Raw genomic sequence first — 22,429 nt, 5'->3', positions numbered from 1 at the left:
AGGTGCCTGTGGATGGCAGAGTTTGAGATTCCTGCTGGTCTTGTGGGTCAGGGTGACGATGCTCCCTAGGGGGTATACCCCCATTTCACCCACAGTGGTATGTGGCCTTGGGGAGCGACTTTGCAACTGAGCTGCTACGTTTTCAGAATAGTTGGCCAGATGCAGGAAGCCTTCTGAGGCTGTGATTGAAAGTGAAGTTAATGTCCCTAAGCAAGGACTGAATTTTTCTGTTTTGTCTTTGCATCCTCCGTGCTCTGCTAGCCTGTTGCGTGCTTGCTAAACTGCCATCTTCTCCGTCAAATCCAAAAGTCGTCTTTATCGGGGTGGAAGTTTCAAGTTCTTAGCTAAACTGAAATGAGAATGTCAGTGACTAAGTGAGCTATTAGGAGACAAAGCAGTTGGGGTAGGGGATCAGAACGATGTTTAGGTCCTACTCCTGCAGTTATTAGACCAGTCTCTTGAGGTAGAAGGGATCGGGGCTCTGAAAAAGTTAGGTGGAACATGCTAATATCACACACATCTACTTAGGGTCCTAGCTTTAAGCACAGTGAAGAGTGAGGCTCTTGATCCTGAATTGGTTTGAGTTTTCAAGAATGCATTTTTAAGTGTAGGTTGCCCCTAATATGACTAGACAGCTACAAAAAAAAATTTCCCCCCAAGTATTTGGAGTTGTCTTTTAGAAACCTTGCTGCCAGTGACTGTTTCTGGGTCAACCTATTTGGTCCATAATACACCTGAGTTATGAAAATTCCCACTGTGAGGCTGAGGGAGGCCTTGGGGTCTAACCATGGGGCATGGGGTGTGCTTCGTGGTTTAGACATGACAGTGATGTCTGGCATTTTGCCTACCTCCTATTAGGTTTGGCCCTCTTTTCAAACCTCCAGCCCTTGGTACCTTTATGGGCCCTGAAGTTCACTGCTCTTGAAGTTGCCTTGACAATGCAAAAAAGCTATTTCCTCTGAGAGACTGCTCTCAACTCTTTTTCTCCAAAAGGCACTAAACAGGTTTGTTGTAAGGGTGGGAGTTCCCAACATACTGTATTCTTAGAGGCTTATTTGCATTTTTTAGGAAAGAATTGCTAAAACAAATGAATCACTTTGTGGTAAAATGTCAAGTTTCTAACCAAGAATTTGGGGAATGTGAAGTGAATGGTGATGGGGCAAAAAGGGCCACTAGGCTAGTCTAAAACCCCTCTCCCTTCCGTGGTTCCTTCTTGGTAGACAATTAAGAATTTCTGGAACTCAGGCTTTATTTTCCAACAGGGGGAGGATCGAGAAGACTGCATGTGTGAATCATGGTATTAAGTTACCAGCACTGAAAAAATTGCCCAGAAATAGGACTTTTTCTATGAGAGTCTTTATATCCCAGGATACCTGATTTGTGTACTTGATCAAAAACCCTTCCAAAACTCCCAAACCAGCCTCCGAGTGTGGTAACTTGTTGTTTTGGAGAGAGCTTTTTAATCTTATCACAGTGAGGGGATTGTACACCTTCACAATGAGGACATTTCCCTCATGGTGTTTTTTTTGCCCCTTTCCCACCACCTTTACAGTAACTCCTGGATGAATCACCTGCGTGTAGAGAAGGTGAATAGCTGGCAAGATCCCGAGCCATCCGTTAGCTTTTGTTAGCTGTTAGCAAGTTATTTAAAAATAGAGCTTTGTTTTCCCAAGGGTTTAGGATCCTCCTGTGTGGGAGAATGGGCTGGAGGGTCCCTCAGGCTCTGGAGATAGGGCGTCTTCACCCAGCACTGCCAGCCAGTCCCCTGGTGACTGTAGGTCAAGATAATTTATCCTGAGGGCTGCTGGCCCCAGGGGAGGGAGGGAGCCACTGGAGAGCCTGACCTAAATGCAGGCCTTGTCAGCTTGTTAAGGTGGAGGGTGAAGGGAATACTGGCAAAGCTGCTGGAGAACACAGCGGATGCTTGCTTGGAAGGCGTGTTGGAGTCAGGTGACTCATTGTCTTCCAAGTTCAGGTTGTAGGGTTAATGAAGTTTAGTATTTTAAAGTAATCCCCCAACTTGAAATGCAGGCCCCTGGACAGAGTTGGGACGGGCAGATGCCTGGCCAGAGACTGCTCAGATACCTTCCTCTGGGTGCAGGCACACTCCATGGCGTTGGACAGGAGAGCTTTGACCCTGTATGTCTTTAGTCCCCTTAGCGTGGGAGTGTGGTGGCTCATCCTATAGTCCCTTGCACGATGCTTTTGCATAGCAAGTGTTCTGTAAGCAGTTACTGTTGAGCACAACTCCCTCCAGTGAGGCTTTGGATGTATTTTTTTTTCGTTTGTCTCTCTTCCCTTTGTCTTACTCTAACACCTTCAGGAGACTTGGTTTGAATGTGACTGACCTATAAGTGGCATGTGGAGGTCTGCTGGCCTCTTGTCACTGCATGATTGTTGGGGGCAGCTGTGGGGCAAGTTGGTTTCCCACCATACTTGGTAAAGATGTCTACTTGGGAGTAACCTGTGGACCAGGAGCACTGAAGGGACAGGTGGAGAAATGAATGTGACCATTAGGGGGTTCTCTGGTGGGTTTGTTTGGATAAAGGTGAAGGTCTGGAAGGGGCTACCTGGGAAGTGATAGCATGTTCTCTGTCCCTTGTTCATATTTCCTTCTGGTGCCTAGACACATAGCCTTTGGGAAAGGGTCATGTCTTAGACCTTCCAAACTGCTGTAACAGGACATCCTAGACTAGGGGGCCAAAACATTGATTTCTTATGGTTTGGAGACTGGAAAGTCCAGGATTAAGGGGCCAGGATCTGCTGTCTGGTGGGGGCCTGTTTCGGGGTTAGCTGTTGTCTTGCTGTGATGTCACATGGTGGAAGGGCCAAGGAAGATCTCTTTGGCTCTCTTATAAGGATACTCATCCCATTCATGGGGTCTCATGACCTAATCACCTTCCAAAGGCCCCACCTCTGAATACCATCATATTGGGTATTAGAGCTTAATGTGAATTTGGGGGGCAAAAACATTGAGTCTATAGTTAAGTATGGGTAGTTAACTGGGTTAACCTAGTAACTAATATCAAACCACTATAGTGTCTGGCTACTTGAAGGGCTTGCTGGGACACTGCCCTGTTATCTCTCTCCATTATTGTCTGCCCCAGTGTAGAATCGACAGAATGGAAAGCAGGCATGCCTTTGGAGACTGCCCAGCTGGGCCATTGCCCAAGGGTGAAATAGGTGCTTTGCCCCACACTGAGTCTCATCCTCCTGGTACAGGGGCTCATGCCTCTCCATGCCTTCTCTCAGTGCCAGCTCCCTCAAGGCCAGGTTTCTCCAAGGACCTGGGAGAGTGGAAAATGTCTGTACAGAAGGAGTGGCAGTCATTCAAGCAGTCATCCATTCATGGGCTCCAGGGGAGAGTCTGGCAGGTATTTCAAAGTGAATGAGATTTCTCCATCCTGGGGCCAGAGAGTGGGCTCTGCCCAGAGGAAAGGAAATTAAGAGGGTTTTCATCACTCAGAGCTAACTTTATTTTTTTTAACGTTTATTTATTTTTGAGACAGAGCATGAACGGGGGAGGGGCACAGAGGGAGACACAGAATCGGAAGCAGGCTCCAGGCTCCGAGCCATCAGCCCAGAGTCTGACGTGGGGCTCGAACTCACGGACTGCGAGATCGTGACCTGAGCTGAAGTCGGACGCTTAACCGACTGAGCCACCCAGGTGCCCCAGAGCTAACTTTAAAGTGGTGGTAGGAAGACCATGATTGGTCTGAGGGGCCCCACAGGTAGACTGTGTTACCTGGAGGTGTGTGGCAGAATCCTGTGGAGAAACAGCAGCTATAGGCTAAGTGTGGCATATTGTCCTGGAATGTGAATCTTAAACATTTTTGGGAAAACTGAAATAACATAGACACAAAGGTGAAGGGGTTTTAAAACCAGATACAAAATTCACTAGCTGCTTTTACTAGACTTTTTGTGGAAACAACACCCATTTAGGAAAACACCTACTGGTACAGCCTGATGACTGTCATACTGAACCCACCCATGACCAGCCCCTGATGGAGAGCGAGAACTTTGCACACCGGAAGTTTCCTTTGTGTGCCTGTGCAGTCACTATACCCTTTCCAAGAGTAAGTGTATCTTGATTTCCAGCATTGTCACTTACTTGCCTTTGCTTGTTCTTGAAGTTTATGTAAATGGAATAATTTCGTACATATTTGTACATCTGCATTCTGTTTTTTTTAACCTTTATTTTTGAGACAGCATGAATGGGGGAGGGTCAGGGAGAGAGAGAGAGAGGGAGACACAGAATCGGAAACAGGCTCCAGGCTCTAGGCTCTGAGCGGTCAGCACAGAGCCCGACGCGGGGCTCGAACTCATGGACCGCGAGATCATGACCTGAGCCGAAGTCAGACGCTGAACCGAGTGAGCCACCCAGGCGCCCCTACATCTGCATTCTTTTACTCGATGTTGTGTTTAGGATTTTTTTTTTTTTTTTTTTTGGTTGCTTGTGCGTGCAGTTTCCTCATTACTGTTGTACTGTAAGGTAAATATACTGGAATTTAATTGCCCATTCTAATGAATGGATATTTGAGTTATTTCCAATTCTTGGTATTAAAAACAATGCTGCAGGGAATAGTCTTGTACCTATCTTTGGGTAATCATTTTTATACATTTTTAAAAATCACTTAAAATTTTTTTTTAATGTTTATCTTTGAGAGAGACAGCATGAGTGGGGGGTTGGGGAAGCAGAGAGAGGGAGACATGGAATCCGAAGATCTGAAGCAGACTTCAGGCTCTGAGCTGTCAGCACAGAGCCTGATGCGGGGCTCGAATCCACGAATTGCAAGATCATGACCTGAGCTGAAGTCAGACGCTTAACTGACTGAGCTGCCCAGGCATCCCCTTGCTTGTATACATTTCTGTTAGATATATGTCCAGAAGTGGAATTGCTGTCTCACGGGATGTTGTGTTCATCCAGGGATAGTACCAAGTAGGTTTTCCAAAGTGGTGGTGCCTGTTTGCGGGTCCATGAACAGTGTATGAAAATGCCAATTGCTTTGCATCCTTGGCAACACTTGCTTCTATTGTTTTAGCTATTCTCAGTGTATATCCTGATGGTGTTATGGTAGTATTTTTTTTTTAATGTTTGAGAGAGATTTGGTGGGGGGGGGGGGGCAGGTAGAGAGAGAAGGAGACACAGAATCTGAAGCAGGCTCCAGACAGAGCTGTCAGCACAGAGCCTGAAGTGGGGCTAGAACCTGCTGTGTGATCATGACCTGAGCTGAAGTCGGGTGCTCAACGGACTGAGACACTCAGGTGCCCCAATATCTTCTGTTCTTAATTTGTGTTTCCCTGGTAACTAAAGTTGGGCCCTTGTTCAAGCTATCATGTACTAGAAAGGTGAAATATTTCCATCAGGACTCTATTGGGCCACTCTAGGACTTAAGTAGAAACATTGACTTTTGCCTTTAGAACCAGAATGTGTGCTAGATTTGCTCACTGCTTACCCTTGTTCCTTCATTTCCTTAGTGCTTGTGTCCTTACTGCAGAAGGCTATTAACACCCGAGCGAATAGATCCCTGAAGGTAGATCGTTGTAATTTTGACCCATGGTTATCACTTTTGGAGAGAGAGGAGGTGGTGATCTCTGGTTAGTATGCTATTGCCTGGAGTTAATGTACTTTTCCCCCACTTTTATTCGTCTTTCCTCTTCCCTGCCCCCCCTTCTCATCTTCCTCTTTTCATCTTCCTCTCTTTGCCTCTTTTGTTCCGAGGCAAGTCCTACCTCTCCAGGACCTAGTGCCCTTTATTGTCAGGGTGTTGGAAGGGAACATGGTATGATGCCCATTGCTCCCACCTTAAGTGTGTAAGCTCAATCTTTGGCACCTCTTTTGCAACTAAAGAAAAAAGAACCATCCTGCCAAACTTTTCTCTTTGTTGTCCTCATAGCTATGGCTGCATTTGAGACTGTTTTTTAAATGAGATCATCCAAGAGCTGTCAGTGGAGGGTTATCGGGGGTTGAGGCATTCTTGGATGCATATTGAAATTTGCACTCAACCTTGCTGAACCAAAGCCTAGTCCTTCTGATCATTTTGTGGCATGGCATGCCCTGGCATGATGTACATTTACTGTTAGAGCCACACATTGTTGCCGATATTTCTCCTGGGAAACAGGTGTTGGTGGCAGGAAGGAGTACTGCAAGGTGGAAGTCTTTGGCCTGGGTTTCTGGCCTCATGCTCCTGTTATGGATGAAAGCTTGCCACTCTTAAATTTAAATTGAGTGTTGGCAGCTTGTTTATAGGGGACTTAGCTTTCCTGTCCTGGGGTCCTCTCCTCTTTGGTGCCACTTCTCTGAATCAGAAGCCTAGAGCTCTTGTCCTTTCTCAGGAAATGCAGTGTAGTGTGGTAGGAGAGGAAGGGACCTCGGACACCCTAGGATCTAGGCTTACCCTGCTGTTGCTGCATGAGAGACATGCCTGCTATGGGCTGCAGCCCCCTGTCTGCCCCCTCAACTGCTTTAATAGAAATGGGGAACACAGTGCTTCATGGGAAGGGTTAAGAGGATTAAATGACAATGGACAGAAAAGACCTGGTATGATGACTAGGATGGTGCTCAGAAAAGTCTCCTTTTAAAAATTGAAAGAAGGGAAACAGACTAACCCATGCTATGGAATTAATGCTACTACTCCTTTGTATCTGCCTCCCCACTGCTCCCACTGCTTACTACCTAGTAGATGCTTAAAACTTGGGACTCCTCTGTGCATGCACCTGAGATCGCTTCTTTCATTCTCCATCCTGCCTCTTCCCCGTGAAGCCTCCCCAGACCCATGGGATCCAGAGATTTCTGTCCCTTCTGAACCTTAGCATTGGGGCAAGAACAATTGGAATGTTCCTATTCTGTCCACAGATGAAGCACCTTTGCAGATTTGGTCCCTCTGCAAACATTTGGCCATCTGTCCTATACCAGATACTGTTCTTGGCCCTGGGGATGCAACCATGACCCAAGCAGATAGGTCTCTAGCCTGCTGGAACCTACATTGGTGAGCTGGAGGACCAGAAAGTGGTGAACACACTCATTTCAGATAAACATAAAGAAGAGAATACAATCAGTGGTATGGTAGAAAGGGATAGAAAAGAGTCTGTTGGATTAGTCGGTCAGGAAAGATTCTTCAGAAGGGAGGGGATAATGAGGCTGGGATTGACCAGACCAGGCACAGACACAGAGGAATGGAGAAGGGTTGCAAATTCAGAGATTCAAGAAAAGAACAAGGAGTGTGTGTGACTGGAGTGCAGTATGCTGGGGGGATGCGGTAGGCATGGTAGGGAGGACATAGGGTGTGGCTGCTTCCATGAAGAGTTTGGATTCTATTTCTGATGCAGGGGAGTGGCATGATCTACACTTACCTGTTGAGAGAATGATTGGCAGAGGTTGAGCTTAGAAGCAGAGACCAGGAAAGGGAGTAGAAACAGCCCAGGGGAGAAGGGAAGGGCCATGGTAAGTGGGGACATGCCTGACCCAGGATACCTTCTGGAACCAGGGCTGTGGGACTTGGTGCTTGGTGGGATGTGGGTATGATGGACAGAAAGGCAGCCAGGACAACTTGGAGGCTTTTGGCTTGAGCAACCAAGTGGATTTGGAGGTGGTGTTTTGTGAGATGGAAATGACTAGGAGAGAAATGGGTGAGTGATAGGCTAGAATTCAAAAGTTCTATTGGGGCTTTTAAACTTTCATTAAAAGTATTAGGTGCCAGAACAAAGACCTGAAGTTTGAATATGTGGGTCTAGATCTCAATGGAAAGGTCAGGACTGTTCCGTGTATGGGAGTGTGTCCCAAGATCACATCGGGGGTGTGTGTATGTGCATTACGTATGGTGCGGGGAGATAGCTGAGAGGCAGGGTCCCCTCCATCATTTACAGGTGGATGGAGGAGGACCAATAAATTCAACAGTGAAGAGAAGTTGCCAGGAAAGGGGGAAGACCAGGACTGTAGTCAAGGAAGCCAAGATGTCTTGGAAACCTGGCTCCTGACAGCATATTTGTATAGAGGAGGATTTTTCACTCTAAGCTCATGGTTTGATTTCAGCTCCTTAGCCTCCAGAGGTCTTCTGCTTACCTTGCCAGTTCCATCTGGGTGCAGAGTATTGTTAAGTGATTAAATTGATATAAATTATTCACTATCCTATCTTTTTTAATGTTTTTATTCTGCCATCTGGGCACCCTTTACTCAGTGCTGGGCTTCAGCACTAGGTGCCAAGAATAGCAATGATAACAATTAGCATTTGTATAATACTTGATAACTGTACTCCTACTTTGTCTTACGTTCCCCACCCAAGTGACCTAGACATTTTTGGCTGCTCCTGGGTAAAGGGTTAGGTGACAACCCCGTTGGCTAGGAATTAAGTCCTTTGCTATGATAGGGCTCTAACCTGTCTTTGAACTTCTTGCTCACATGCAAACCCACATGCCCATCGGCTTCAGCCCAGTGGATGGCCTTGTACTTGCCTGCCTGGAGTATCTGCCCGTGTTTCACACCTGCGTCTGGTCCTGCAGGGCATGTTCCCTGCTGGGGTTCCTCCTGAACTGCAAGCCAGAGTGAGGTCCCATGTCAGCATGTCTGAAGGCAGGTGTAGCACTCACTAGATTGAATCCCATGCTTAATCTCTGGAACCCTGCCTCCTGCCACTTACTTTTGATGACTAAGGTTTACTTTTTAAGGCTCAGTCTGCTTAGCTATGCTGTTAGCTTCCCGAGGGCAAACATGTCTTAGAAGATTTGCTTGCCACCACGGTGCCTAGCAATGTCCTTCTGGGGCCATATGATGGGCTGGTTGGATTTCCTCTCCTTTGATGCCCTTGCGAGGTAGGACAGGCATTTCCCACAAATGAGGAAGTGAGGATGCTGTTAGTCTGTCTTGGGTCACACAGCAGTTGGTGACAACTGTTGGGACCAAATTTTAAACCACGTTGCACTTTTCACTTTTCCTCAGACGATAGTTCCTGAACACAGAATCATTCATTGATTGTTGTCTCCTACATAAATCATGGTGCTTCTCTATGAAGATGCATGACAGACTTTGGACCAGATTGCCTCCACTTGTAAGAGTCTCAGCTGGACTGTGGTCTCTTTCCTGTGTCCTTGCAGGTCACAGCAAATGCTGCAAGTACTCTTTTTGACCTTTTTTCTTTGTTTCTGGTTATGTAAACTACAAAGGTATTATGGCTGCCACTTGCCTGGGCAATGGGAGTTCCCTACCCCCCGTGGCACGAGTTCCCACAGGGCTGAGAGGAGTGTTTTCTGGAGCCCACCAAGAGGTTCTTGAGAGGAGGCCCTGAAGAATGTGGTGTGGCTGTGCCAAGGAGACCTTTGTGACCTCTGGTTCCTTCTGTTTGCCTTTAGCCCTAAGCCTTGTGGAGGGTGCTCATTCCTAATGATGGAAGATGAATGGCCTGTGACACAGCACATTCTGGAAGTCAGCTATTGATGTCCCCCTTGTTGACAGGGCAGAAGCTTAGGACTTTGTGGAAAGTCTTTGATGTTCTCCTATAACTGTTACGCCTGGGCTAAGGATCTTGCTCTCCACCTCCTTCCTTTTAGCTTTAGAGAACCCCCAAACCCCACATTTAACACACCCATGCCATCAAAGCATTCTGAATTTTCAGGATCCAGAAATTCCCACGGAACCAGGAGTTGTGGCAGATGAGACCTCCGAAGTACAGGAGCTCTGGGTGTGCTAACTCTGCAGAGAGAAATGCAGTGTCGTCAGACCTCCCTGCAGGAGTCCAAAGACAAAGCTGCTCATCCTCGTGCCCAGATGTTCCCAAGCTGGTGACAGCCCTGTGCCGATGGGTTATTTAGATGGTACTATATTTAGCATTTCTGGTGGGGGAGAGGCTGTGGTTTCTTGCTATGAGAAGCAAGAATCTATAGCGGTAGAGTATGCCTGCATCCATTCATCCATTGAACCAACACACACTGAAAAAATACTTTGCAGGCAATATTCTATATGCATGGGACATAAAGATAAATATTTTATTCCTACCCTAGGGACTCAACTATACAAGGGGATGCAGTGCAGTTGAGAACTGTTATAGTGAAAACGGGGGAGAGGCCACTCAGGCCAGCGGGAATACTGAAGCTCCACAAAAGCAGCAATATTTAAGCTGGACCTTTAGAAGGTGAATAGCGGTGGGGCAGGTGGAGGGAAGGGAGGAAGACGTCTGAGGCAGAGGAAGAAGCCTGGGCACAGGCAACAGGATGTTTTCTGTGTTTTGTTTTCAATGAAAACTCTAGAGCAAATTTCCTCAGCCAGGGCACCGTTGATATTTGGAGCTGGGTAACATTTTGTTAGGGGCTGTCCTGTGCGTGGTTGAATGTTTAGCAGCATCCCTGGCCTCTACTGACTAGAAATCAGCACCTCTCCCCTGGCCAGTTGTGACACCAAAAATGTATCGACATTGCCACATGTCCCCTAGGGACTGTTTTGTCCATCCTCCCCACTTTCGTGCCCCCCACCCACCCAGTTGAGAACTGTTCCAGAAGCAAACAGACTAGAAAATAAGTTGGAATAAGAAGAAATCAGAGACAGGACATCCAATTAAGAATAGGTTGTAATATTTCACATAAGCAAAGTCCTGAACTAAGGCGACAGAGCAGGAATCAGGAGGCTCTAAGGAGGTGTCAACAGTAACAGGCATTTTCTAGGCACCTGAATGTAGGTGAGTCTGTTGGTGACAGACTGGAATCCCTCAGGTTTTCAATATTGGATAAGGCTTGGGGGGATGGAAGGAGCACTGGACAAGGGAGTAAGCACTGTTCCTGGGTCGACTGTTTTTTAGGGGCTTGAGTTGGCCAAGTCCCTTAAGTTGCGTGGATCTCAGTGTCCTTCACATGTAAAATGGGTCTATAAGAGTACCTGTCTTTCAGTGTTTTTGGACCCAATTCCAACCTTCCACACAACACTAAGTAATTCTTAGAAACTATCAGGGTGTCAGAGAATTCAGAATTAACAACAAATCCTACAGGTTAAGGGTTCAGTCCTACAAGACTTCAGATACCAGTTGCAAGCACCAGACTGTTACCTGTGCTTCTGACTGCCTGGCTACAGGCCAGGTTCCAATGACCACCTCCTTAGGTTAGATTAACTTGCTAGCGTGGCTCACAGAACTTGAGGAAACACGGAAGTACGTGCATCAGTTTATTAAAGGATGTGATGAAATAAAATAACACCCACATAAGGAGAAACATGGGTCAAGCTACCCAAAAAAGGAGCTTCTATCTTCGTGGAGCTTGGGGCCTGGCTCGGTGGCATGTGAGAGCATTATAGTTCTCCCAGCATGGAAGCTTGCCAACAAGTCAAAAAAATTATGGAGGCTTCAGTACATAATCATGATTACTAAGTTATTGGCCATTGGCTAATTAAGTCTCCAGACCCTCTCCCCTCCTCGATGTTAGGAGCGAGACTCCAAGTTTTAACCATCTAATCACATCGTTGGTCTTCCTGGCAACCAGCCCTCATCCTTAGGTGGTGTCCACAGGTCACCTACTGACACAAGAGACACGTTTAACCTCTCATTAAGAAATTCCAAGAGTCTTGGGACCTGTAAGCCAGGAACTATGGATGAAGACCAAATATGAGAAATGTATTTTGGTCCTCTTGAATGATCAAATAAGTACTTCTTAGAAATAGCAATATTGCACCTGTGCTTCCTATCCCATAGAATTCTAAGATTTCATGCTTGTGGGAACCCCTTGAAACCTGCCATACACTTGCTAAACGTGGAGGACTTTTCTAGCTGTAGAACACTTAAGAGTGAGGGCAGTGGGGATGAGCATATGTGAGACCTCGGTGGAGAGGGAAGGCAGTGGACAGGGTGGTTCCTCCAGCTGTGGGCTTGTGGATGATGAGGCTAGACAACACAGCTCATGAAGCCCTTGAATGTGGGCGCAGGACGTTGGGACTTGGCAGGGAGGAATCTGCTGGTGTCGTGGTGATTCACATCTCCACTGTGAGGGATGGTGCTGTTCTTCATCCTTCTGTCAGCAGAAAAAAAGACTCCAGAGCCAAGCGTTAACCAAAATACGAAGGTGCTGTGGAAAATACAGGCAGATGGTGGATACAGCAGGAGAGGGAAGGGCCAGGGAGTAGTCTATTGTGAACATCTGATTTTTTTTCACCAGAGAACATTCTCTTTTCGCCCATTTCCTACTGGTTTTCAGGATACTTTTGGACTCTAAAGAGCAGTGGGTACTTAAGAGAGGCACTAATTGTCAGGGGGCCTTGTTTCCCTCACCTAAAGGAGAGAGCCTGTGATCAGAGGGAGGACTTTCTGATGAGCCACCAACCAGGGATCTTTCTGCGGATGTGTTCTGGGTCAATGCGAGAAGATTGGTGCCACAGGCAGCCTTCTTGGGAAGCAAGGAGGTGCTTGATGAATGTAGGCATAGTATTGGAGCTTCTTTTAGTTCAGCCTACTCACTGGGAAAACCAAGGTCCAGAGGATGTGATTTGTTGAGGGATGTTCTATTTGGATACCAAGGGAGGACCCCACCCCTTGATAACATGCCTACCAGACCCAACACACCTGCCACACCAATACGCGGTTGCCTTTGGCTGAGTACTTCCAGTGCCATGTTTCAGCTCTCTTGAATAAATATGACTCAGCCTGTGTCCAGAACTGGGATGGTTGCTCTTCTTCTGTAGTTTGTTTGTTGAAGGTGGTGACTGTTTAAATCCCTTTTGTTGAGGGTATTGGGGTCATTCTGTTGTGATGTTTCCCAAGGCTCTCTGCTGTGCTGGGTCTCCAGGAAGGCCCTGGAACCAGGGAATTGGTAAGGATCCCTGGGGAAGGTTGGAACTGTAATCCTGGACTACACCCCTATTTTAACACCTAAATGAACCCGCAAGGAATAAACGTGACTCCAGCTTTGTCCGGAATTAGGAAGATGGAACACTTTGTACGTGTACCTGGGACGTGCACCTGTTAAAACAGGGATGTCACACCCACTGTTCATCCCCCAATGCATTTGCTTAAAGCTTACTGGTTATCTAGTGTGTAAGACATTTGCATGAAAGTGAGAATTTTGAGGAATGAGACTTCTATTGTCCTAGTTTCTGAGAAACTTTGAGAGACAGCACAAGCAGGGGAGGGGCAGAGAGAGGAGGAGACACAGAATCTGAAGCAGGCTCCGAGCTGTCAGCACAGAGCCTGATGTGGGGCTTGAACTCATGAAATGCGAGATCATGATCTGAGCTGAAGTCGGACACTCAACTGACTGAGCCACCCGGGTGCCCCATAAAATGTTTCCAGTTTAAAAGCATTGTGTACAGAACACTTGTAGAAAATGCTTGAATACCCGGTAAAGAAAAGCCCAAGACTAGAGGGTTTGTCACCTTTCCTTGGGGGGTTGCTGCATTAATAGCAACAGTGGTAACTTGGACCCTGAAAAATAGCCTTCCAGAGCAGCACCACTCACCTGATAGTGTGTGAGCACTGCTCAGGTAAGGGGAAGAGGCAGCAGGCAGAGACTGCCACTCTCATGTCCAAAATGAGGTCTAGCAATGCATTTACCTATGTACAGTTTCAATGGGATGTGCTGGTGATCCCCTCATTTCATACCTCCTCAAATGGTTTTCCATGATGCCTGCATGAGGGTGGAGGAGGGAAGTTTTTGGTGCAGAAGATGAACCTATCCTCACTGAGATGAAACTCCCCCCCCTGCCCCTTAATCCTTTAGAGAGTGTAAAATGTTCATTTCACACCAGTCACGTCAGTTCTTTTTCTCTAAAACTCTTAAGTCTTTGCTGGGTGACCCCATAGAGACTCAAGCTTAGGTGTTCTTTCAAGCTGTACCCTGCTTTTCAGCCAGACCAGAAGTGACCTTGTGAAGTGTGTGAAACCATATCTAAATTAGTCTCTCAAACACAATCACTTGGCATAGAGGGCCTGAGCTAACCGTGATCATTCCTAGACCATCTGTGGCCATCTGACAGCAGGTTTGGTTGGAGAGTTGTAGCGAGTGTTACTGCCAAAGAATGGTTCACTTCCAAGTAGTAGGGTGCTGACGGCTGCCCCACAATTGCTCGCAACCCCAGGATGAAAATTAAAGGCATTGCTTTGAGGTCTTTGGTTAATGGTGATTCAGGTAGCAGACACCCATTTACCTTCCTAACTTGGAAGTCAGAGTCTGTTTCATGGCTGCTATTCAGTGAGAATGTGTGTTGGTTTCAGAATATTTTTTCCCTTCCTTCTGAGGTCCCAGCAATGAAGATGCTATTGTGCCTGTTTGCCGATGTACTCAGATTGAACATTCCCTCTTGATTCTCGGTTAAACTTCTCTGCTCTCTAAGATAAATGAACAAGTTCCCCATTGCAAAATACAGCAGAAAAAAAGTTGGAAGAGCTGGATTGGATAAAGGTGAAACATATGAATAAAGAGATTTAGAAGCTGTATGAGTAGCATTAAGGTATGGTGGAAATGGTATTTCAGTTTGGAATGGTAAAGCACTGAGTAAATGAAGTAGTAAGAGTAATAGCAAAAGAAGAATTTCAAAGACCATTTTTTTGGGCCTAGGGACGGGATAAAGGTGTCCCTGATTTCGTTTGCATTGTGAGTGTTCACGTGAGGACGGGAAGGATGCATGACAGAAGATCTATCTTCCTGTTAAGGGTTCTTTTTACTTGTAGGTCAGTTTGTAAGTACAGGCCTTTTTTATTTGACTATAATTGACACACAGTTACACCTGTTTCAGGTGTACTTAGTGATTCGGCAAGTTTATACATTAAGCTGTGTTCATCACAAGTGTAGCTGCCATCCGTCCTGATATGTCACTATTAGAGTATTGTTGACTGTATTCCTTCTGTTCCTTTGATTCCGTGACTTATTCCATAATTGGAAGTCCATACCACCTCCTCCCTTTCACCCCTTTTGCCTGGCCCCCCACCCCCTCCCTTCTGGTATCCATTGGTTCTCTGTAGTGGTCTGATTTTGCTTTCTGCTCATTTTTTAAAGATTGTATATGTGAATGAAATTATATGGTATCTTGGACTTCACTTGGCATAATACTCTCTGGGTCTATCCATGCTGTCACAAATGGCAAGATGTCATTCTTTTCTATGGCTGTGTGATATTCCAGTGTGTGTATATACCACATTTTCTTTGTCCATTTATCTGTTGATGGGCATGTAGGTGGCTTCTGTATCTTGGCTGTTGCCAATTTGCACTATTTGCAATAGTGCTGCAGTGAACGTAGGGGTGTACATATTATTTTGAATTAGCGTTTTTGTTTTCTTTGGGTAAATACCAGCAGTAGGATTATTGGATCATATGGTGTGTCTATTTTTAATTTTTGGAGGATCCTCCATACTTTTTTTCACAGTGGCTGCACCAGTTTACATTCCCACCACTGGTGCGTGAGTGTTGTTTTTTCTCCACATGCTCATCAACACTTGTTTCTTTCATTCTAGCCATTCTGAGAGTTGTAAGGTGACAGCTCCTCATGGTTTGGATTTGCATTTCCCTGATGATGAGTGACGTTGAGCATCTTTTCATGTGTCAGTTGGCCACCTGGATGTGTAAATACTAATATTATTCAGTTAGACCACATCCCTCTTTGTATTTAAAACCCATGTACAGTTTTCCATTGGTTATAGAATAACATGAACATCCTGTAATGTGACTTCCATGAGCCTCCTGCACATCTCAGTCACTGGAGCCCTTGCCCTCCGAGGTCTACAGCTTGCCCATACTGACTTGGAGCTTTTCAGCAAGTGCTACTCCTCCCTGTCCGAGGCTTGTCTGCAGCTGACTTTTTAGCCTAGAATGCTCCTCCCTCCCCACCAGGCCTAGCCAACTCCTTGTCCATGTAGGTTTCATCTTGGAACTTGCTTTTTTCAGAAAAGCTTTTCCTGTGATGACCTGGACTGGGTGAGGTCCCATGTTGTATGTTGTGAATGTCTGTGCTGCTGAGGCAGTTAGGACCACTGGAGTAGATGAATTGCACAATGTGCTTGGGTATCTCTGAAGATGGGGACATGTCCTTTCCCTCTGCTGTGTGTCCCAGCATCTTGCATGCTGCCTGTCATGTGGTAGGTGTTCCATAAATCCTTATGAACAAATGAGCTAGAGTCTATTTTCTTGTTGGTAGGCCTTGTAGCTTATGGGGATATGCAACAGTTGAATATCTGTTGAAGAATCTCAAGATGTGTTTGACTACTGGGGGGGGAGGGGAGGCTGGCATGCTTTGAGCTGTGAAAGAAGATGGAGAGCTGGCTTCAGTCCCAAATGCAAGTGTGTAAGGCATTTAAATTCTAAGTTGGATGGATCTCTTATAGGCAAAGCAAGAACAGGTCAACATACTCATGTGTTGGGGCAGTTCCCAAAAATTTCTCTGGAAAAGAATGGTTCTAATGCATTTTCTCAGTTAACGTTGTTCCGTGAGGTTGTGTTTGCAGAAGAGGGCTTAGCTTGAAATGACTTCACTGTTGGCTTTTGTTGCTTATAGAGGTCAGAGTGGAACAGGTTTTAAATTAAAAAAAAAAAAAAAAAAAAAAAAAAAAAGGGAAACCAATGGACTTACCTGACTTAGTCTAGGGCTGGTGGTAGACTTTTTAATTAGTCTGAGTATATACCTACATGGTGAAAGAGAGGAACAACTATCCAGTGATGGCATCATAAATGGAATTTATTTTAAAAAAAATTTTATTTTTGAGACAGACAGCATGAATGGGGGAGGGGCAGAGAGAGGAGGAGACACAGAATTCAAAGCAGGCTCCAGGTTCTGAGCCATCAGCACAGAGCCCGATGTGGGGCTTGAACCCACAAGCTGCGAGATCATGACCTGAGCTGAAGTTGGACGCTTAACCGGCTGAGCCACCCAGGTGCTCCCATAAATGGAATTTAGAAGTAAGAGTGCTTCAGAGAGCTTAGGTGGAAATGAAGATGTTGTGCTCTGGAAAACTGTCTTCAGTGACTTACATTATGTGTGATATGACTATGGATTGCTTAATTCACATACTTGATCCCTCTGTAGAGAGAGTACCTATTCCAAGGACTATAGTCATGTTGCTGGAAGTAGGATTTTAACAAAGCATTAGCTGCTTGGTGGGGTCCTGGCATATATTTAGTGGCATGGAATGTACTAGCTTTGAGTAAATCTTTTTTAGCATCTTCAGCAAGCGTCTTTAGCACCTTACAGAACCAACTTGTCATTGACATGCAGGACTTTTGGTGAATTTTCCAAAACTTCCATCTGAACACATTGCTTTATAGTGGTTTCTAAGCCTCTAGTATAACTGCAGTTTCCAAGTGTACTGCTGGATAAAATGACTCAGCAGTGCTCCCTGAACACCATGTCCTTCCCATCTTGGTGTCAGTCTGTCACTTGAGGATGTACTGCTTAATCTTTTAACATCTGTAGAGCGGGAACTGGTAAAGTTGGCCTTCACCAGCCACAGACATTTGCTTTGTTCCTTAGCTTCACATGTAGGTAGTGAATGTGAATTCAGACAGAATCGTGCCTGATCACACAATCAGGTGTCAGAAAGAGAGCCTTTGTTCAAAAGTCTGGATTGAGGTGATGTTGTGTTGTAAGCATGTAAGAAAACAAAGATCAAAGATAGGCTTGTGATGACCAGTGACAGGAATAGGTAGATGGATCTTCCTTCTGATAAATCTTTTTTGTTTATTTATTTTTAAGTTTATTTTGAGAGCACACATGCAAGTGGGGGAGGAGCTGAGAGAGGGAGAACGCCAAGGGGGGCTCTGCATTGTCAGCCCAGATCCCAATGTAGGGCTCGGACTTAACCACATGAGATCATGACCTGAGCCAAAATCAAGAGTTGGTTGCTTAGCTGACTGAACCACCCAGGTGCCCCTTGTTTCATTTAAATAACAGGAAATAATGGGTTTTGTAATTTTGCTATTTAACTGCATTTAATCTGTTACAGAATGAAGCTAGCTTCTTAGCCCCCCCCCCCCCCCCCCCCCCATCTTCCTTTACTCCACGGATGCTGAGTGGCTTTTTTCTATCCCAATCTCTCTGCATGAAGTTAAAGTTCTTCCTGGCATTCAGGTTAGCTTAGTTCTCTTTTTTAGGAAAGAACATGGAGCAAGTTCAGTAGAGATCTGGGTTGGGGCTCAGGGATCTACCTGTGGCCCAGAATATGCATGGCTTTTGAGTTGTCAGTGCTGGATGCACAGAAGATTTACATATAGTTCCCTTTGGTTGTAAGTTAGAGAGCTTCCCAGTGAAGAGCATTTGGGGGAAAAGGAAGGTTATTACCAGTCTGGGAAGACTCTCATGGGATGAGCAAACAGAAACCAGGAAGTAGGCATTAGTGCTGGAGGAGGAGGAGCTAAATTCAGGAGAGAAAGCAGAGGAGTTGGGCATGTGTTCCCATGACGCTTCGTGTTTCTGCTGGGATTACTTGCTTGTGTCTGTACTCCCCTAGAGAGAGGTCTCCATGTCTCATTGAGGCCCCCCGGGCCCCAGTTCCTGCTGGCATAACAGTAACTACTGAGCCCTTACTGTGTGCTGCATGCTGTGCTAAATGTTTTCTATACGCCAGTTCATTTAATCTTAACAACTTGAATGTGGAAGCATTTCCTCACTGGATAGATGGAAAATCTGAGCCTGAGCTAGAAGTTCAGGCCAGTATCTGATTGCTGAGTCTTTTTGGAAAAAAAAAAATTATGGAAATAGAGTTGACACAATGTTCCATTAGTTTCGGGTGTACAACATAACAATTAAGCAAGTCTATAGGTTATGCTCATAAGTGTAGGCTGTCTGTCACTGTTCAGTGCTATTACAGTACCATTGACCCTTTTGCCTATGCTCTACCTTTTATCATGACTTCCTCTTTGTATAGCTGGAAGCCTTACCTCCCAGTGCTCTTCACCCATTTTGCCCATTCCTCCCCACCTGCTTCCCTCTGGCAGCCATCAGTTTTGTTCTGTTTGTGGGTCTTTTTTTTTTTTTTTTGGTTTCATACAAAACTGAAATCATGTCCTTTGTCTTGGACTTAATTCACTTAGTATGATATCCTTTAGGTCCATCCAAGTTGACACAAGTGGCCAGATCCTTTTTATGGCTGTATAATCGTTATATATATGAACCACATCTTTCTTGCCTATTCATCTATCAGTGGATACTTAGGCTGTTTCCATATGTTGGCTATTTTAACTAATGCTGCAATAAGCATAGGGGTGCATCTGTCTTTTTGAATTAGTGTTTTGTTTTCTTTGGGTAAATATCCAATAGTGGAATTAGTGGATTGCATGGTATTTCTATTTAAAAAAATTTTTTTTAACGTTTATTTTTGAGGGCAAGAGCAAGTGGGGGGGGCAGAGAGGGGGGTGGACAGAGGATCTGAAGCAGGTTCTGTGCTAACAGCAGATAGCTTGATGTGGGGCTCGAACTCACGAACCATGAGATCGTGACCTGTGCCACCCAGGTGCCCCTGGTATTTCTATTTTTAATTTTTTGGGGGAATATCCATACTGTTTTCCACAGTGGCTGTGCCAATTTACATTTCCACCAATAGTGCACAAGGATTCCTTTTTCTCCACATTCTCACCAACGCTTTTTCTGATTATAGCCATTCTGACAGGTGTCCAGGGATGGCTCATTGTGGTTTTGATTTGCATTTCCCTGATAATCATCACTAATCAGTGATGTTGAGCCTCTCTTCACATGTCTGTTGGCCATCTGTATTGCTCCCTGGAAACATACTCAGGTACTCTGTCCATTTTTAAACCATTTTTTTTAGTGTTCTATAAGTTCTTGATATCTCTTGGATGTTAACCCCTTAGATACTTAAATCTTAACCTCCTTGCTCTCCAGTTCATCCAGTAGGAGCCCAGTATGAGGGAAGGGAAGACGCTCAGCAGCATACTGGTTGGGGGATATTCATGACTTTGTCCCCTCCAGTTTAGGGGTTTAATCATCAGGCCTGGGTTCAGGATGCACCTGGTGTCTGGGCCCATGAACGTGATCTTCAGGCCTCTAATGTGGGAGAGGATAGTGGGTGGTCCTGCTTGGATAGGTGGAAAAAGTCTAGTCTTTGTCCTTCAGACTTTATTATGTAGAAGGATGAAATGTGACCCATTGCCTCCTATAAGGGCAGTTAGCTGAGGTGTTCTCACGGTTCCTACAACAGGGCAGTACCTGCCAAAGTGTTTTCTTCCCTATTCATAGAAGTATTGTTTCAGAATGGACACCATTACACCAAACAGAGGACATCACTTATGACATCTCTGCAAAGTATGTATGTGCTTTCCTAACCTCACTTGAAGAATGGAGCTATGAATATTTCAAATTTTTATGAGGAGTATGTGTTTTTCTGGCCTAGAGGGATTTGTAGCCTCTTAGCACTGGTTCTCTGCTTCCCCTCCTTGCACGTGATGCCTTGGGCTCCAGGCAAGGTTGGGGAAGCAGCTCATGGTCCTTTGCCGGAGTGAGCCTTCCTGCCTCAGGCGGCATCTGAGCCCCAGGCCCTGCCTTCTAACATTTGTTGTTCTTTGGAGCCCACAGCCTATCCACTTATTTCAATCCTGGTGACTTTTGTTCGCTGATGCTGCTTTCTGTGATCAGGCTGGTCTTGTGTGGAGAAATGTGGATTCTGTGTTGCTTGAGGGGTAGAGGCTGACCAACTTGACCTTCTATCTTCGTGGAGTTCTGGCACAAAATTCGTGTCCTGAGCAAATGCTATGGAGTATTGTCAGTTTTAACAAAAGGGACTCCCCTTGCACCCCCAACCAGAGCCCTGATTTTTTTAATCCTAGAGCAGAGATCTCCGTGCCTACTAACCGTGACATCATGTCACTGCCAAGGGTACAGCTGTGAACAGGCAGGCAGTGTGCTGGCTCCTGGTGCCCTAACATGGGGAGGAGGGGACGGGCAATTTATCCAGTCAGCCACCAGGTTAGGCTGTGGGCTCCCCTCTAGTCCGTTCCCAGGAGACGGTGCCCACACTGCCTTGCTTCAAGTTTCAAGGCTATGTTGCAACCCAATCTTCAGTCTCTGATTCTTAAAGTACCTGGTGACTTAACTTGGCACGTCCCTGTAAGTGGCTGTATGTACTTGTTTTTGTGTGTGCTTGCAGGACACTTTGCCTGTGTCAAATACACCCTCGGTGGGACCTGGGCTGCTGGAATCAAGTTAGCATTTCTCCACGAGGGGGCGACAGCAGAAGACTCGAGGTCACAGATTTCTCTGGTCATAGCTTTGACCCTAACTATGCACTGTGAGCTTGGGCAAGTTCTGTGTTTTTCTACCCTCCGTGTTCTTCTCTGTGATACACAGGTGATAACCCTGCTGCTCTCCAGTTTTAAACTAAGATGAAGGATTAAAGTACTTAGTTACTTATTTTAGTGTAAGGCTGTGGAGGTGGCACTATTAATAATTCTAGGGAGTGAATGTTCTCCTTTCCCCAAAGTCCATTTTGATTCTGAGGCTTCTTCTGAAACCATGATTTTTTAACTCTGGCACATCCATTTGAAGCCTAAGAAAAAATACAGTGCTTGGGCCCTACTCTGAGATCTTACTCAAGTGTGGGACATGGGCATTGGTGTTTCTCTTCTTTTCTTTGCTTTCTTTTTTTTTTTTTTTTTTTTAAGATCTGCAGATAATTCTTAAATGCCAGCTGTCGTTGAGAATCCCTTCTCTCGGGGTTTTGAACTTTAGGCTAGATCCATCTGATGATTTTTAGACATGGTATGGCTATCTATGAACAACAATTTGCAGGACATTGAAAGGATCCCAGTAACCTGGAGGAAATCCCTTAGGCCTGCTATTTTCCTGTTCCCTAATTCTCTGCAGGGTCCCATTCCGGATCCCACTCCTGGCCTAGGATTCCTAGATGACAGTGTATACTATTACCACTGTTGCTGTTGCCTACGGCTTGTAATTCTCTGATGCTGTGGGATTACATTTTATTCTTGGGACCACATCCTGAGATACATCTTTTTACCCGCACTGTACAGCGGAGGAAACCAAGACTCAGAGCCACTCATCAACTTACCCAGGCTAGTAGTGCTTAGATTCTTACCCAGGCTGTCTGGCTGTAGAGCCCCCACAGCCATGCTCCTGTACTGCATCATGATCCATGCAAACGGGTAAATGTGATTCCCTTCTTGACAGGGCATTTATATTTTAGGGGCTCTCTGGAGATTATTCTTGGATCCTGAGCTAAAGTGTTTTCGGGCTGGAATGTCCTGTTCAACCACAGGTGGATAAGGAGAGACCTCTGGGCACATGAGGGTCCATGGTGCCTGCAGATGAGTTACCAAATAAAACCCCAAGCCTGCTCGCTTGCAAACTTGGGGGGCATCGGATGCACCTGTGTTCCGCTGCCTGGTTCGTACCCCCCTTCCCCCTCAAGGATTGATGTAGTTGGTCGGAGGGGGTTACCTAGTGTGGGAAGCTTTAAAAGCTCCTCAGATGGTTGTGGGGTGCAGCTGGGGTTGAGCATTACTGCCATGG

General features: G+C 45.7%; 1 protein-coding gene across 4 annotated transcripts in view; it reads left to right on the top strand.

Annotated features, from left to right (window-relative positions):
• MYO5B (myosin VB) overlaps positions 1-22,429 on the top strand; it is a 343,332-nt gene that overhangs the window by 116,545 nt on the left and 204,358 nt on the right. Inside the window, exon 1 of one of the 4 annotated variants that reach the window (XM_078435246.2) lies at positions 9,710-9,807. The exons of the other annotated variants lie outside the window; for them this stretch is intronic. Coding sequence (XP_078291372.2) covers positions 9,805-9,807 — 3 coding nt within the window. The 5' untranslated portion in view covers positions 9,710-9,804. Of the gene's footprint in view, positions 1-9,709; positions 9,808-22,429 lie in introns of those variants that run through there. 4 annotated transcript variants of the gene reach the window in all.

The sequence above is a fragment of the Panthera onca genome, chromosome D3, assembly GCF_046562875.1.
Source record: "Panthera onca isolate mPanOnc1 chromosome D3, mPanOnc1 haplotype 2, whole genome shotgun sequence".
Taxonomy (NCBI): domain Eukaryota; kingdom Metazoa; phylum Chordata; class Mammalia; order Carnivora; family Felidae; genus Panthera; species Panthera onca.
The sequence above is the reverse complement of the archived record's forward strand: the minus strand, read 5'-3'. Positions and strand labels throughout refer to the sequence as shown.